The 18,684-nt window shown below is 41.3% G+C and overlaps 2 protein-coding genes across 16 annotated transcripts in view; one reads left to right on the top strand and one right to left on the bottom strand.

Moving 5' to 3' along the window:
• LOC115150557 (polypeptide N-acetylgalactosaminyltransferase 11) overlaps positions 1-16,907 on the top strand; it is a 46,742-nt gene extending 29,835 nt beyond the window's left edge. The window contains exons 7-12 of one of the 2 annotated variants that reach the window (XM_029693989.1): positions 10-127; positions 1,421-1,573; positions 5,517-5,735; positions 9,402-9,506; positions 13,090-13,227; positions 15,786-16,907. In XM_029693989.1, coding sequence (XP_029549849.1) covers positions 10-127; positions 1,421-1,573; positions 5,517-5,735; positions 9,402-9,506; positions 13,090-13,227; positions 15,786-15,917 — 865 coding nt within the window. In that variant the 3' untranslated portion in view covers positions 15,918-16,907. The remainder of the gene's footprint in view (positions 1-9; positions 128-1,420; positions 1,574-5,516; positions 5,736-9,401; positions 9,507-13,089; positions 13,228-15,785) is intronic. The other variant, XM_029693995.1, reaches the window with a different exon arrangement.
• A 51-nt stretch (positions 16,908-16,958) lies between these two features.
• The window catches only part of LOC115150500 (histone-lysine N-methyltransferase 2C), a 266,608-nt gene continuing 264,882 nt past the window's right edge, over positions 16,959-18,684 (bottom strand). For all 14 annotated transcript variants that reach the window (XM_029693877.1, XM_029693968.1, XM_029693922.1 and 11 more), the window contains one exon: positions 16,959-18,644. In XM_029693877.1, the coding sequence (XP_029549737.1) occupies positions 18,552-18,644 (93 nt within the window). In that variant the 3' untranslated portion in view covers positions 16,959-18,551. The remainder of the gene's footprint in view (positions 18,645-18,684) is intronic.

The raw sequence follows: 18,684 nt of genomic DNA on the forward strand, positions 1-18,684 counted from the left end.
TTGCCCTAGGTCTCCCACCATGGCAGGTGGTCTGTTTGCCATGGACAGGAAGTACTTTAACGAGCTGGGCCAATACGACAGCGGCATGGACATCTGGGGTGGTGAGAACCTTGAGATCTCCTTCCGTGTAAGTAAAAGGGCCACACACCATCACACTCACTGTATCCCACTCACTGCAATACTGCTACATTTTATTCTTAGGAACGGTGCAGATACTCTTAAAGTAACACATGGGGTGGCAGGTAGCCTAGCGGTTAAGAGCATTGGGCCAGTAACCGAAAGGTTGCTAGTTCAATCCTGTATCGGACTAGGTGAAAAGTCTGTGCCCTTCAGCAAGGCACTTAACCCTAATTGCTCCTGTAAGTCGCTCTGGAGAGGAGCAGCTCTGGAGAGGAGCAGCTCTGGAGAGGAGCAGCTCTGGATGAGAGCGTCTGCTACATGACTAGAATGTAAACATAGACTTTCAGTTGAAAAATGTAATTTCTATTTTAGGGTGGCTGCCAAATTTACACGCACGCTCCTGGTCAAATGAGCTATGACATGTCAAACGCTCACCATGAGCTCTAGACAGTTGCTTTATTTACCCACGTTTTGGCTCATTTCTTCTAATGCTTTGCCTCAGCAGACTTAAACAAGCTTTTCCCCCTTAAAAAAAATACAGAATGAAATAAAATGTCATAACCGACAGCCAAAGGCAATTATTTCTCAACATTACGTTTTGGTCCAGTTGAGTTGGATCTCAGCAGACTAGCAACTGCATATTGACTTGCTACATGAATCCATCCAACATCAATTTTCCTGTCTCGCCTCAGTGTTTTTACTTCTCTTGCTTTTACCACATCAGAGTTGGACATTTCTCTTCCAGTCCTGTTTAATATTCTTGGCAAGGCTGCCTTGTCATGTTTTGCAATGTTACCCTGTTTGAAAAGAGAGTCCAATATATGACTTCAGTAAGGGAATGTTATGTATGTGGAACATTGTCAGATGACATTAATCATATGGCTCTCGAGCAATGGGGAGTGGAGCTGATATTTGGCCAGACTTGTACTGCTCTTATTAATTAATTATGGTCATTGAATTAAGTCCTATGTCCTAGCATTTCCCAAAACTTTTCTTTCTTATAACAACTACGACGGGCTTCTCCTGTGCACTGTTGGTTTATTCAGGTGTAGAGGTTGAGGTGTTATGGGGAAGGGATTTTGTTTGGAGAGGGGGGACATTAGGGTTTTGGCAACAGCATGTGCTCACCCGGTGGTTTTCATGGTAGGATACTTGGCCATGTAGTCTGTACTCTTTCTTGCTCCCTCCCCCATGGATTTAGTGAAAGGGTATTTTTAACGTACAAACAATATTGCCTTGTTGAAGTGTCCTGGCGCTCGAACCAAGAAGTCAAATACTCATATGACTTTCTCTTTATCAGATCTGGATGTGTGGTGGCCAGCTCCTAATCATCCCCTGCGCGCGGGTGGGTCATATATTCCGTAAACGCCGGCCTTACGGTTCACCCGGAGGTCAGGACACCATGGCCCACAACTCCCTGCGATTGGCCCACGTATGGATGGATGAATACAAGGTACCTCAGAGGGCGATGGCACTAATTACACACAATTGAAATTCAGTTTATAAAATCACCCATTCTCCATTGGTTCAGGGCCTGAAATTAAAATTAAAATCCATTAAACTGGGTTTGTATGAAATCCAGAACGCACATGGGCCCATAGATACCTAGACTGAAAACTACTGGGCCCGTATTCAGCGTATCAGAGTAGGAGTGCTGATCTAGGATCAGTTTAGCCTTTTTTAGATCATAACGGGTCCAGATCTGAAGAGATCACATTCAACCTTTTCCTGAGGCTCCTGTTATGACCGCAAGTAAACTAAACATCCGATGAGATCAGCGTTTCTTCTAACCACTCTCAGCTCTGTCTTTATTAGCACAGTGATGTTTGCTCCTTTCCAAGCTACAAAGAGCTATAATTGCTTTCCACAGTCTGAAAATAGCCAACCTAATTGGAAAGGAAGCCAATTGTGTTGTTTGGGTTCTCCTGAGAGATCTCCCATTCACACACGTCAATGTACAAGTGAGGCTGCATTTGTTTTCTCATCATTCCCCCTGTGTGTGAACAGTTGTTGTTTCCAAACTAAACAGAAGAGGCCTTGGATTTGATTAATTACTTACGTAATTGTTATTACTTAGATGTCTTGGTGCACATATGGCATCCACAAGAGAGAGCCACTGTTTTCGGGAAGGTTTGTGCTGCTTAGTCTCGTCTCTCTTCTGTGCTCTTTCCCACCTTCCACTTTGAAATGATTTACTGGACATTGAACTAAGAGTGTGATTCGTAAATTGCCTTCCCTTACTCTGAATTGTTAATTCAACAGTGTAGTGCAGGTATTCCCAGACAGGGGTACGCGCAATGTCGTCGGTGGTATGCCAAATAAAAATGTGATTCACATTTAAAATATATATATATATATATATAATAATAATTTCTTCACATTTTCAAACAGTCCATTTAGTAAGGCCCGTGTTCATAGAGACACATACCAGCTCTACTGGTAGTACTGCTACTACCAGTAGTACTACACCTGCTACTACCAGCAGTACTACACCTGCTACTACCAGCAGTACTACACCTGCTACTACCAGCAGTACTACACCTGCACCTGTCGACGACACAAGTTGTTCTGCTTCAATGAGCACATCCAATGCTAACATCAGTAATTCTACATTTGTTGTTAGCCCAGCTAGCATGGACACTGACAGTTGTGAATCTGATGCAGCTGAAGAGCTACTGCCCCCTTACCCGGGAAAGCACCGAACAACAGACAGGGACGTTGGACCATCGAAGAGGCGCAAACATGATGAGAACTACATTGATTTGGGGTTCACTTATATTGGTGGTAGTGCCTTTCCTCAGCCACAGTGTTATATGTGCAAAAGTACTATCTCACAACTCGATGAAACCTTCACTCTTGCGCAGACATTTAGAAACAAAACATGCCAATTTGAAAATAAGCCACAGGTGTTCTTTGACTGAGAATGAATGACTTTCAAGTAGTAAGACATGTATAAAAGCAACAGATACCATTAATAATGAGGGGCTAGAAACGTCTTATATTGTGAGCTACCGAGTGGCTAGGACAGGCAAACCCCATACTATTGTGGAGGACTTAATTCTTCCTGCTGCTGCGGATATGGCTGGGACAATGCTGGGGGAAAAGGGCCAAAAAACTATACAGACAATGTCTTCATCAAACAACACTGTTTCACGATGCATCAGTGACATGGCAGGAGATGTTTTAAACAATTACTGCTTCGCATACAAGCCAGTGAATTCTATGCGTTACAGCAGGATGAGTCAACAGAGGTGGCAGGCCTGGCACAGCTCCTGGTATATGTCTGTTACGTTTATGGGGGATCAATTAAGGAAGACATCCTCTTCTGCAAACCAGGACAACAGGAGAGGATATTTTTTAAGTACTGGACAGCTTTGTGACATTAAATGGACTTTAGTGGTCAGGATGTGTTGGTATTTGTACTGATGGCGCAAAAGTGATGATGGGGAGACGTAGTGGAGTGGTAACGCGCGTGCAAGCAGTTGCACCCGATGCCATTTGGGTACACTGCAGCATCCACCGAGAGGCTCTTGCTGCCAAGGGAATGCCTGACAGCTTGAAAGACATTTTGGACACTACAGTGAAAAGGGTTAACTTTGTTAAAACAAGGCCCCTGAACTCTCGTGTATTTTCTGCACTATGCAATGATATGGGCAGCGACCGTGTAACGCTTTTACAACATACAGAAGTGTGACCATAATTTGCACTTGTCTGACCGCTTGCATGATGACAAGTTTCTCACACGACTGGCCTATCTGGGTGATGTTTTTTCTCGCCTGAATGATCTGAATCTGGGATTACAGAGACTCTCTGCAACTATATTCAATGTGCGGGACAAAATTGAGGCTATGATTAAGAAGTTGGAGCTCTGCATTAAGGTATTTCCATCATTGTATGATTTTTTGGTGTGCAAATAACCTGTGATATAGCGAAGTACCTGAGTGAGTGGGTGGGCAATTACGCAGGTACTTTCCCGAAACGGATGACACAAACAACTGGATTCGTTATCCTTTCATGCCCTGCCTCCAGTCCACGTACCGATATCTGAACAAGAGAGCCTCATCGAAATTGCAACAAGTGGTTCTGTGAAAATTGAATTTAATCAGAAGTCACTGCCAGATTTCTGGATTGGGCTGCGCTCAGAGCATCCTGCCTTGGCAAATCACGCTGTAAAGACACTGATGCCCTTTGTATCTATGTGAGTGGATTCTCACTAGAATGAAAACTAAATACAGGCACAGACTGTGTGTGGGAAATGGTTTAAGACTTAGACTCTCCATTACAACCCAACATTGCCGAGTTATGTGCATCATTTCAAGCACACCCTTCTCATTAACCTGTGGTGAGTTATTCACAATTTTCAATGAACAAGTAAGGTTTTATATGTAAGATGGTTAAATAAAGAGCAAAGTTATTGATTATTATTTGTGCCCTGGTCCTATAAGAGCTCTTTGTCACTTGCCGGGTTGTGACACAAACTCACACTCATTCTTATGTTTAATAAATGTATCGTATAGTGTGTGTGTGGCAGGCTTACAATGATGGTAAAAAACAACGTTTGAGAGTGCGCTGACCCTGGTGCTAGAGGGGGTACAGCTGGAGGTTGAATGTTTGAAGGGGTACGGGACTATAAAATGTTTGGGAACCACTGCTGTAGTGTATCAATGTTCCCAGCAGTTAAAATCTTCTAGAGGGTTATTTAAAAAATATATTTTTTCCAATAGTCCACTCTTGATACAGTCCTATTTTATTTATTTTTTGCATGTCGGCAGTGAAGTTTTCAAGATATTGGACTTTCAAGAAGCAAAGTGTCACCTGCCTCATCAAGATGATTCAATATGCAATGACTGTTTTTGAGTGGATTTTCCCTTTAAGATGAAGTTTGGGTTGGCCAGTTCTGACTTCTCCATCTCCACACTAATCAGAGATTGGAACAAGTTTTGTTTCCATGGAAATAGCCGGCCTATATTAAACAGATTCTCAATAAAGGTAAAATTCTTGATTTTATCGGCTAATCGAAATAGATCTAAGAGTTTTCAATCTTACCTCTGAAATATTTATTTTGAGTCTTACCACCCAGAAAATACAAGCTGCTTTCATGACCTAAGAGAGGGTGGAACAACTCGGAGTACTGTTGACTTGTCGAGATTCCAGTTCATTACTAGAAATATTTCTGAATCACTCTCTACAGTAGTTTGTCTCAGGTTTATTCCGTTTTTCTGATACGTTTGTTTACAAATTGACTTTAGAACCTGATCTGCCCTGTAAACTCTGTACTTTTACAGACAACAGAGATACAGCTGTATTAAAGGGTGTGGATTGGCATGGAACGTTTCTATAGCAATCAACTGAGTGTATGTCATCAATTTCACCTATTTCCTGTCTTGTCCAATCAGGAACAGTACTTAAACCTGCGGCCGGAACTCCGGGAACGTGCCTATGGCGACATCAGCGAGCGGCAGGCGGTGCGCCAACGGCTGCAGTGTCGCTCTTTCAAGTGGTACCTGGACACCATCTACCCCGAGATGCAGGTCGCCTCGCCCCACAACAAGCCCCAGCAGCCTGTGTTCGTCAACAAGGGCCTCCACCGGCCAAAAGTGTTGCAGAGAGGCCGGGTAAGATGCTAAAGTGAAGTTGAGCTATGCTAAACTGGTCCTAGATCAGTTTGTGCAGTATATCCAACTCCTATGGTCCCATCAACCATAGGAGTTGGCTATACAGCACAAACAGATCTGGAAACAGGCTAGAGTTGTACTACTGTACCCCATAGAAATAATACTTTTATGTTGTATGTCCAAACTTCAGCACTGAACATGCAATTTAGTGTAACAATAGGAGGCCAATTGGTCTTTTGTCATCGATGCATCACTGTCTAACTGCCACCTGGCTTTGTCTTTAGTAGCTGGTAACCATGAAAACTGTCTGCCATAACTTTAACATGGTTACGTTGTTAAAGCCGTGTGTTGTCAGCGGTCAACCCCTGCCATCTAGAGGCAATAACAATGAAGCCTGAAATTAAAAATAAACCTCAAGGAACGTATGTTCGTTTTTAAGGTGTAATTGTGTACATCATTCTCATGCAAGTAGCCCTCTGACATATTTATAGTCATAAATTAAATAAAGTTACTTGTTTACTGTCAGTGAAGCACCTTCTCTGTATACAAACCGTAGATGTCTCCTGATGGACTACGGGTCCTCAGAAGTTGTAAACAATATTCCCTGTTCACGGTTAATATGGTAAGGTTTGAAAGTAGTTCTAAGATTGCAACGAAGAAATACCTGAACATTCTTCAAAAGCCAAGGGAAAGCAAAAATTATCAATACAACGTTACATACTGCACTTCATTTTTCTTTCTTCTTATTTAATTAAATTTAAAAAATGCCATATCCAGTCAACAGGGGGCAGCGTGGTGTTGAGAAAGTCAGGAAGGAGCTCCAGTCCCCAGGACGAAAAGACACATACCACTTACAGGTTCAGAACTTCCGCTTCAGACTGAGTTACAAGTTACAGTGCATTCTGAAAGTATTCAGACACCTTCCCTTTTTATTATGTTACAGCCTTATTCTGTAATGTAACAAGATGTGGGGCTCCCGAGTGGCGCAGCCATCTTAGGCACTGCATCTCAGTGCTAGAGGGGTCACTACAGACCCTGGTTCGATTCCAGGCTGTATCACAAATTGGCACAATTGGCCCAGCGTCGTTAGGGTTTGGCTGGGGTAGGCTGTCATTGTAAATAAGAATTTGTAACTGACTTGCCTAGTAGTTATATAAAGGTTAAATATATATATATATTTTTTTTTTATTCTAAAATGGATTAAATGAAATATTTTCCTCAACCTACACACAATACCACATACTGACAAAGTGAAAACAGATGTTTAGATTTTTTGGCAAATTTATTAAGAATAAAAACAAATACCTTATTTACATAAGTATTCAGACTCTTTGCTATGAGCCTTGAAATTGAGCTCAGGAGCATCCTGTTTCCATTGATCATCCTTGATGTTTCTACAATTTGATTGGAGTCCACCTGTGGTAAATTCAATTGATTAGACAGGATTTGGGAAGGCACACACCTGTCTTTATAAGGTCCCACAGTTGACAGTGCATGTTAGAGCAAAAACCAAGCCATGAGGTCGAAGGAATTGTCCGTAGAGCTCCGAGACAGGATTGTGTCGAGGCACAGATCTGGGGAAGGGGACCAAAACATTTCTGCACCATTGTAGGTCCCCAAGCACACATTGGCCTCCATCATTCTTAAATGGAAGAAGTTTGGAACCACCGAAACTTTTCCTAGAGCTGGCCACCCGGCCAAACTGAACAATTGGGGGAGAAGGACCTGACCAAGAACCCGATGATCACTCTGACAGAGCTCCAGAGTTCCTCTGTGGAGATGGGAGAACCTTCTAGAAGGACAACCATCTCTGCAGCACTTCACCAATCAGGCCTTCATAGTAGAGTGGCCAGACGGAAGCCACTCCTCAGTAAAAGGCACATGACAGCCCGCTTGGAGTTTGCCAAAAGGCACCTAAAGGACTCTCAGACCACGAGAAACAAGATTGTTTTGTCTGATGAAACCAAGATTGAACTCTTTGGCCTGACTGCCAAGGGTCAGGTCTGGAGGAAACCAGGCACTGCTCATCACCTGGCCAATACCATCCCTACGGTGGAAAGTGGTGGTAGCATCATGCTGTGTGCATGTTTTTCAGCGGCAGGGACAGGGAGACTAGTCAGGATTGAGGGAAAGATGAACAGAGCAAAGTACTGAGAGAGCCTTGATAAAAACTTGCTCCAGAGCCCTCAGGGCCTCAGACTGGGGTGAAGGTTCACCTTCCAACAGGACAACGACCCTAAGCACACAGCCAAGATAACGCAGGAGTGGCTTTGGAACAAGTCTCTGAATGTCCTTGAGTGGCCCAGCCAGAGCCCGGTCTTGAACCCAAATGAACATCTCTGGGAAGACCTGAAAATAGCTGTTCAGGGACGCTCCCCATCCAACCTGACAGAGCTTGAGAGGATCTGCAGAGAAGAATGGGAGAAACTCTCCAAATACAGGTGTGCCAAGCTTGTAGCGTTATACCCAACAAAGTACTGAGTAAAGGGTCTGAATACTTACGTAAATGGGATATTTCAGTTTATTTTTTATAAATTAGCAAAAATGTCAAACTGTTTTTGCTTTGTCATTTTGGGGTATTGTATAGATTGTGGGGGAAAACAATTTTAGAATAAGGCTGTAACGTAACAAAATGTGTAAAAAGTCAAGGCCTGAATACTTTCCAAATGCACTGTATGTATTTCATATTGATAAACCACAGACAGCTCTGCTACATCAGTCTACCTGGGAGGACATTCATATTCTAGTTAGTCTGGAAGGAAACTTCATAGTGATTTCTTAAAAATGGAATCCACAATCCACACACTGCCCGCCCCACAACCATTGTTATTTGCTTTGCTTTGTTGGCGAAGCGTCGCGGGGGGAGGACAAATAAAAAGTTTCACCTTTAAGTTTTCCAGCTTTAACATACCTGGTTTTCTGAAGATATCAACAAAAATTATGGAAATAGGCTTAGAAATGAGGCAGTTGGTATAAGGTCCCTCAATAGAATAATGACATTTTAAATATTCTTGTCTTGTAGATTCAGTCGAGTGGGTGTTGGTCTATTGTACATTCCAGTGGCATAGTCTGGAGTATGGACATACGCTACTGGTTAAAAGTTTTAGAACACCTACTAATTCAAGGGTTTTTCACATTGTATAATAATAGTGAAGACATCAAATAACACATGGAATCATGTAGTAACCAAAAAAGTGTTAAACAAATCCAAATAAATTTGAGATGCTTCAAATAGGACTATCCTATTGGCTATTTGAAGCATCTCAAATATAAAATATTTTGATTTGTTTGACACATTTTTGGTTGGTACATGATTCCATATGTGTTATTTCAGTTTTGATGTCTTCACTATTATTCTACAATGTAGAAAATAGTAAAAAATAGAGAAAAACCCATGAATGAGCAGATGTTCTAAAACTTTTGACCGGTAGTGTAACTTTGTTTTTATCCATTTATCTTTGATTGATTTTATGGGCATGTTCCAGTTGGTATTTATTTGCAATCGCACAGTGCAGATTGTCAGATCTCACAACACCTGAAGCCAGAACCACATTAATATAACATAGCAATGTTCTCAGATGCGCAGCCAGGCTGCAATAAAGATGACCTGGGACACAACAGTGTCTTCACTTTAGACCGCTCACTTCTCCTTTTCTTTCTCTGTAGCTACGGAACCTGCAGGCTGACAAGTGTCTGGTGGCCCAGGGGAGGTCCACCCAGAAGGGGGGTGCCGTGGTGCTGAGGTCCTGTGACACTCACAACCCAGAACAGGTACACTAACATATTACCCCCCCTCTGCCTTGGACAGCTATACAATTTATGTAATCTGTAGGGCCAAACCATACTGTGCTAGGATATTGTCTTATTACATTGCACTTTCAAGCACGACTCAGCATTGAAAAAAGCAAGCTGACCTGCCCTGATAACAGGTGTGGAAAGGAATCAGTCTGACCCTACACTGTACGATATTAACTGAAAAGAGCATGGTTTGGGTCGGCACAATACTGTGAAATATCCTCTACTGGTCTCTCTGCTTATCAACACTTTAACCCATAAGAATCTAAGCCCTGTCTAAGCCGCGGGAGGGGGGTACAACTAAGCTATATGGAATTGTTTTAAGGAGATCATAGCAAGGATTATTTTGCTATTTGATTTAGAATTTTTAGACCCCTTGAAGTATCCCCAAAATATATGAATTGTCCTTACTGCTTGCTATTAGCCCATACAAACGCATTGAATAAAAGATTCACTACATGGAACAACAAAAAAATTCTAAAAGGAAGTTTGTTCTGAAGTGTCTGTCTTATATCTGAGATAGTTTGTCAGAAGTTTACATACATTTACGTTGGAGTCATTAACTCGTTTTTCAACCACTCCACAAATTTCTTGTTAACATACAATAATTTTGGCAAGTCGGTTAGGCCATCTACTTTGTGCATGACACAAGTCATTTTTCCAATAATTGTTTACATGCAGTGAATTATAAGTGAAATAATCTGTATCACAATTCCTGTGGGTCAGAGGTTTACATACACTAAGTTGGCTGTGCCTTTAAACAGCTTGGAAAATTCCAGAAAAGGATGTCATGGCTTTAGAAGCTTCTGATAGGCTAATTGACATCCTTGAGTCAATTGGAGGTGTACCTGTGGATGTATTTCAAGGCCTACCTTCAAACTCTGTGCCTCTTTGCTTGACATCATGGGAAAATCAAAAGAAATCAGTCAAGACCTCAGAAATAAAATTGTAGACGTCCACAAGCCTGGTTCATCCTTGGGAGCAATTTCCAAACGACTGAAGGTACCACATTCATCTGTATAAACATCATGGGACCACACAGCCGTCATACCGCTCAGGAAGGAGACGCGTTCTATGTCCTAGAGATGAATGTACTTCGGTGCGAAAAGTGCAAATCAATCCCAGAACAGCAGCAAAGGACCTTGTGAAGATGCTGGAGGAAACGGGTACAAAAGTATCTATATCCACAGTAAAACGAGTCCTATATTGACATAACCTGAAAGGCCGCTCAGCAAGGAAGAAGACAGTACTCCAAAACCATCATAAAAAAGCCAGACCACGGTTTACAACTGCACATGGGGACAAAGATCCTACTTTTTGGAGAAATGTCCTCTGGTCTGAAAAATAGAACTGTTTGGCCATAATGACCATTGTTATGTTTGGAGGAAAAAGGGGAGGCTTGCAAGCCGAAAAACACCATCCCAACCGTGAAGCACGGTGGTGGCAGCATCATGTTGTGGGCGTGCTTTGCTGCAGGAGGGACTGGTGCACTTCACAAAATAGATGGCATTATGAGGGAGGAAAATGATGTGGATATATTGAAGCAAAATCTCAAGACATCAGTCAGGAAGTTAAAGCTTGGTCGCCAATGGGTCTTCCAAATGGACAATGACCCCAAGCATACTTCCAAAGTTGTGGCAAAATGGCTTAAGACAACAAAGTCAAAGTATTGGAGTGGCCATCACAAAGTCCTGACCTCAATCCTATAGAAAATGTGTGGGCAGAACTGAAAAAGCGTGTGCAAGGAGGCCTACAAACCTGACTCAGTTACACCAGCTGTCAGGAGGAATGGGCCAAAATTCACCCAACTTATTGTGGGAAGCTTGTGGAAGGCACCCGAAACGTTTGACCCAAGCAAAACAATTTAAAGGCAATGCTACCAAATTCTAATTGAGTGTATGTAAACTTCTGACCCACTGGGAATGTGATGAAAGAAATAAAAACTGAAATAAATTATTCTCTCTACAATTATTCTGACATTTCACATTCTTAAAATAAATTGGTGATCCTAACTGACCTAAGACAGGGGATTTTTACTAGGATTAAATGTCAGGAATTGTGAAAAACTGAGTTTAAATGTATTTGGCTAAGGTGTATGTAAACTTCCAACTTCAACTGTACAGTCGTGGCCAAAAGTTTTGAGAATTACACAAATATTAATTTGTACCCCCTGTATATAGCTTCCACATTGACTCTGTACCGGTACCCACTGTATATAGCCTCCACATTGACTCTGTACCCCCTGTATATAGCCTCCACATTGACTCTGTACCGGTACCCCCTGTGTATAGCCTCCACATTGACTCTGTACCGGTACCCACTGTATATAGCCTCGCTACTGTTATTTTTTCTATTATCATCTTTATTTTTTATTTGTTTATTTTAGTTAATACTTTTCTTAACTGCATTGTTGGTTGTATTCGACACATGTGAGAAATTTGATTTGATTGTAGTCTCATCTTTCCATAGAGGGGTTTGTAGGCCGATTTTGTTAGAAGTCCAATTTTCGGTATGTCTCAATGTCTGACAAACACCGCTCTAGCGCCGTCACTTTTCACCCCAGATGTGGAGGTGTTCCATAGGTGGGTGCGGTGTCTCAAAACTAGTTCCCCCGATCCAGATTAAGCCTATTCCTGTACTTAAAACAAAGTTCCATGGAGATTCTCCATCTGGGTTGGGGAAACGCGATAGAGAAATAGGTTGTGTGTGACTCTGCCTCTTGTCTCCATCATATGGTCTACTATGTGTCATTGGCAGTCATTATTCATGTTGCCAGCCTATGATTGATCTACAGTGATAATAGGACCTTTACATGATTCTGACCTCTTTTTGACGCTTCTGTTAGTTTGGCGACATGGACAATGGTTATAAGAGTTAGTGCTAGAATCTGAAATTAGTTATTTTTCAACCTCCAATCTCCTAATCTTTCATTACCTTATTTCAACCATAATGACTGTTTTGTAGGAGGGTACCCTGGCTAGACGGGGAAAGTGCACTATCTCAACCTGGAAATACATGAACTGTACCAGTACATCCTGTCACATCCACTGGAAGAGCTTCTATCTTTTCAAGCCTCAACTAAAAAAAAGACACTTCCATTAGACAAGCTCTTCCACTTTCCTGTGTGTGTAAAAATGGTGCAGAGTGAATCACTTTGTCTGTGTGGGGTAGAAGTTCAGCTGAAGCTACTGCAGTTCTCCCACTCTCTTTTCCTCATGCGGTTCAATCTCTATTCTCTTTCCATGTGAACTTCTGTCTTACTGCAGCAGTTCTTGGGTACAAGATGTCAACAACTTCCGTTGTGAACGGTTGTTTGTAAAGTCGTCTACTGACAAATGAGGCGTGAAACGTTTTTGTCATAAATATTGGGAGTAGGTATAGTTTAAATTCTGGTTTATTCCATACAGTCTATTGGATATGGAATAAAGGCATTTTTTAAATGAATTTACATTCCTCACTTGGGTCTGTACCACGTGACATGGTTTCCTTATACAGTATATACTTCTTCTGCCTTTCTTTCTCTCCCTCCCTAACCTCCCTCCCTCTTCCTCCTCCCCAGGAGTGGGCCTATGATGAGGAGCACGAGTTGATCCTAGCCGGCCTGCTGTGTCTGGACATGTCGGAGATCCGCTCGTCTGACCCACCCCGTCTCATGAAGTGTCACGGCTCAGGGGGCTCCCAACAGTGGACCCTGGGGGTGAGTTAGTTAGAGCCCCCACACTGTTGCTGAATCCACAAATCAGCCCCATATCTGTATATAAAAGACGGGTTGGTTGTTTAGCAACACAACTGACACACGCGCAACTACTGGGGCTTGGATTGTTGACAACATGTAAACTATATTTTGCTTATTGAAAACATAAGTACATTTGCACTTGTTGGCTCTCAAATACATCGTTACAGTTGTTGGTTAGCCATATTAGCAGAGATGTGACATCAGTCAAAACAAGACATGGGAGCAAGAACAAGATAAAACTAGTTGAAATGAGCCACCTACGACATGGCAGCTTCTTGTCATTGTTGCTAGCTTTCTGGCCATCCAGAATCACAACAGGCTTCTGTCCCATTGAAGCGTGCGCATCGTTTTCCTGACGTTGTCAGCTGACCCATCTATAGAAGCAAATAGGGCTATAGCAACTGTTGCAATGACTGCTACCATCATCAAACCAGTACTGATATGACTAATACAGTTCAGTATTACTGTGGCATTTAACTGGTGCATACAGCTGGTACCACGGGGCATCATGATGGTGATGACGAGATGGAATCACTTCTATTCAACCACCGCCAGTGGGCTCCTTTATTAGGCGCAGTAGATAAAGTCTCTATCCTCTCCCTCCATTCTGTACAGTGCCTTCAGAAACTATTCACACCCCTTGACATTGTCGTTAGAGGCTGAATTTAAAATTGATTAAATTTAGATTATTCTTTTTTTTGTCACTGGCCTACACACAATACCCCATAATGTCAAAGTGGGATTATGTTTTTACAAATGAATGAAAAGCTGAAATGTAGTCAACCCTTTTATGGCAAGCCTAAATAAGTGAAGGAGTAAAGTCACATGCAGTAAGTTAAATGGACTCACTGAGTGCTCAATGTGATTTTTGAATGACTACCTCATCTTTGTACCACACACATACAATTATCTGTAAGGTCCCTCATTTGAGCAGTGAATTTCAACCACAAAGACCAGGGAGGTTTTGAATGCCTCGCAAAGAAGGGCACCTATTGGTAGATGAAAAAAAAAAAAAAAAAGCAGACATTTGAGCATGATTAAGTTATTAATTTTATGTCCTGAATGCAATCCAACAACATATCACTGAGTACCACTATTCATATTTTCAAGCATGGTGGTGGCTGCATCATGTTATGATTATGCTTGTCATCGCCAAGGACTGGGAGTTTTTTAGGATAAAAATAAACTGAATAGAGCACAGGCAAAGTCCTAGAGTAAAAACTGGTTCAGTCTGCTTTCCAACAGACACTGAGACAATTTCACCTTTCAGCAGGACAGAAACCTAAAACAGAAGGCCTATACACTGGAGTTTACCAAGATGACATTGAATGTTCCTGAGTGGCCTAGTTACAGTTTTGACTTAAATCTGCTTTAAAATGGCTGTCTAGAAATGATCAACAACCAATTTGACAGAGCTTGAAAAATGTAAAAAATAAATGTGCAAAGCGTTTAGACTTACCCAAAAAGGCTCAGCTGTAATTGCTGCCAAAGGTGATTCTAACTTGTATTGACTCAGGGTTGAATACTTATGTAATCAAGATTAGTTTAAATTATATATATAATTTAAACTAATGTTCAAATTTTTCCTCCTCTTTGGCAGAGTATTTTCTGTATATCTTTGACAAAAAATGACATATCTATTTTAATCCCACCTTGAAACACAAAATGTGGAGAAAAAAAGAAATCGAGGGGTGTGACTACACTACATGACCATGTGGACACCTGCTCATTGAACATCTAATTTCAAAATCATTTGCATTAATATGGCGTTGGTCCTCCACTCTTCTGGGAAGGCTTTCTACTAGATGTTGGAACATTGCTGCATGGACTTGCTTCCATTCAACCACAAGAGCATTAGTGAGGTCGGGCACTGATGTTGGGCGATTAGGCCTGGCTCGCAGTCGGCGTTGCAATTCATCCCAAAGGTGTTCAGTGGGGTTGAGGATTGGGCTCTGTGCAGGCCAGTCAAGTTCTTCCACACTGATCTTGACAAACCATTTCTGTATGGATCTCGCTTTGTGCGCTGGGGCATTGTAATGCTGAAACAGGAAAGGGCCTTCCCCAAATTGTTGCCACAAAATAGGAAGCACTGAATCATCTAGAATGTCATTGTACACTGTAGCATTAAGATTTCCCTTCACTGGAAGTAAGGGCCCTAGCCGGAACCATGGAAAACAGCCCCAGACCATTATTCCTCCTCCACCAAACTTTACAGTTGGCATTGCATTCGGGCAGGTAGGTGTTTGTTGGAAAGTTGGCAACCTACAGTAAGATGGTCCCACGTTGAATGTCACTGAGCGCTTCAGTACGGGCCAATCTGTTTATCTATGGAGATTGCATGGCTGTGCGAGCGATTTTTATTCACCTGTCAGCAATGGATGTAGCTGAAATAGCCCACATACTTTTGCATATATAGTGTACTTTCTGAAGGCAGGGTATGCTACATATGGCCCTGTCTTCCTACTCTACCCCAATTCTGTATGTAACACATGGCCCTGTCTTCCTCCAACCCTCTCCAGAAAAGCAACCGGCTGTATCAAGTCTCAGTGGGCCAATGCCTGGCCGTGGTTGACCCAATCAGCCCCAAGGGATATGTTGCCACGGCAATCTGCAACGGCTCTCAGTCCCAGCAGTGGCAGTTAGAGGGCTGATGTTGATACCCCACAACTAGTTACATACCAGACGCTGACTGCCTCCCCCCCCTCTGGATGGGGGGAGTACTGCATGCTGCTACAACTAAGCAAGAGAGGGATGGAACTAATTATACGGACTGTGTTCTTGGCGAAAACGAATGCTGTTTGTCTTCAGAACTGCTTCCGGCCTGACGTGCACAAAGTATGGAGCTCTAAGTGGGTACGCTATATGTACTGTAGTCATTCATATACCTGACTTCCCCTCTTGAAAATTAGTATTCCACGTCCTGTTTTAGATATTTTTTACAATGCATCATGCAAATTATTTTTAATTGTATCCAATTTGCACAGCACTCTTGCATTAGAAAATTCAGAGAAACGTTTAATCTTGTATAAGTCCCAAACAAGTGTTTACTAAGAACAATGGACTGCCAGTATTAGAGGTTTTACAGTTAAATTGCATTTTATTCTGTACTTATTACAATCTGATATTAATTGCTATGACATACAGTACTGCATGTTATTTAGTTGACACATTTCTTTGGGAGTATCTTTTTCTGTTGTACAAATATTTTGATCACTGGAGTTTGTTTTTGAAGTTATGTATTTTTCATGCTCTTGAAATGTGCAAGGCAACCTCTTTAAAACTGTATTGATAAGGCTACACTGTGTTAGCTCTACATCAGGTATATTGACCAAGTGATGGATAGTGTGTGCAGTCTACGTAAATAGAAATGGAATTTCCTACAGTATGTAGCGGTCTTGGGTCATGCCCACAATACTAGCAAAATCATCCATACTCACGGTCTGGTCTGCACTGTGCTATGATGGTTGAACATGATTTGAGTTCTAGTTTTTTCCCTTTTCCAAATGTAATTTCTTAAGTTATGTGGTGCAGTTTTGTATTAGTTATTCTCTTTTGCAATGAGGCAACCAACTAAATGTTTATTTGAAGTATGAACATCCCTTGACTAATTTGCAATTGATTAAAATTCTTTGTCAGACGCTTATTAAAATGGTCATCCATTTACCCCCACAGAGAAAAGTAGCGAAAATTTAAGATGTAAAATATTTTATTTTTTGTAAATGATTCTGATTCCAAACCCCATCACACGCTGTATACTTCAAAAAGGCTTTTTAGACATTACTATACAGGACAAAGAAAAGAGACACTATTAAAGAGGTCTGAATATTGTACAAGAGGAGAAAATATCCAAGAAACAAATTTCATTAACCATTATGGAAAATTATATACAATTGATTCTTCTGAAAGTTTAAAAAGACATCATGCCATGTACTGTTTATTACAACGAGACTGAATATACCAACTTTTGTGCACACAAATGAAAACTTCATTTCAAACTGGTCAACGAAATGCTAGTACCAGATTCCAATTTTCGTGATTGAGTGTAAAGAAATCAAAAACATCATACAGTAACATATTTTTTTCTCAACTAGCCAGCACTAAACAGAATGTTTAAGAAATGTAAACAAAAGCATAATTGAGTCTCCTGCAACTGGTAAGTAAAAGGCATTGTTTTCACCCAAGCACAGCATTATCTGCATGAGGTGAATCTGAGTGACTGCTGTACACATACAGTTAAAGAAGCTAACTGATGGTATGGGTGGCTTCCAACCTTAAATTCACAGTTCTCTCTAATTCTACATTCAAGTCAGATTAACTAGGGTTAGGATTTCAGTCGTCTCGATGTGATTGGTGCTCTCTGCAATTCTTTGATTGCGTGTGTCAATGCAAACAGAAATTGTCCTAAGGAAAATGAAACGCATATTCTTCAAGTGGTCAGAATTTGACAACGCAACTTAATTCTAAATACAACAAAAATACTCTAGATTTTTTTTTTTTTTTTACACATTCTGTACAGTTTTATACAACACAAACTCTTAGAATGATATGACATCCTTCTTAAATACTTTTGTCAAAAAAAAAAAATGTATTCACCCAAACAGCCATGATGTAGTTATGGTAGCATTTGGTCAATTGTTTACTTAATTGACTATTTACACTTTGTATAAAGTAACACGTTCTGATCAGACTGAAAACCTGGGCAGCAGTTCGCCGGCGATTCAATAATAAATACAAAAATTCTCGTATTTTACATAAAAAGAAAAAAACTGACTCATGGAATCAAGTATTTTCGACTAAATTTGTTTTAGTGCAAGTTAATAATCCCTTAGCTTTGTCCCTAAGGAAGTCTTCTCTGTACATTCCTTGTTCAGTGGTGTCTACATTTCTGTATATATATATATATTTGTATATATTTCATAATCCAGAGGACCTGCCTCAATAACTAAATAAGGCGGTGGCCAGCACAAAACTCTCCTGGTCAACTGGTGAATTCTACCCCAAAACACCCTCCCCTAATCCATTTACCCACTACTATATATAGTGAAAGACTCAGTTCTCAGCCTCATAAAAGTAATAGTCTTCGTGCCTGCGATGCCCCTTCCCTCTTTAGTCTTCTCTAACAGTTCTGCGGTCAGTGTCTTGCCCTGATAAGTTGTCTTTGTTTAAGTAATACAACGTTTTTCGGCTGATGAACCAACAAGCATATAAAAAGATAACAAGGAATGTGTGCGCGCGCCATAATTTGGAAGTGTTGTAGCCTGTATTTTGCCCCAACTGTCCCTGTTCTAGTTCATCCATTTCCGGCAATTAACCGCACCACAGTGACAAGGGATCTTATGCTGGTCGTCCTCCAGGTCAAATTTGTAGTCGTAGCACAGCTGGGAGAGAGAGGGAAATCAGATCAACACTTCAGGTGCT

Source organism: Salmo trutta, chromosome 2 (assembly GCF_901001165.1).
Source record: "Salmo trutta chromosome 2, fSalTru1.1, whole genome shotgun sequence".
NCBI lineage: Eukaryota > Metazoa > Chordata > Actinopteri > Salmoniformes > Salmonidae > Salmo > Salmo trutta.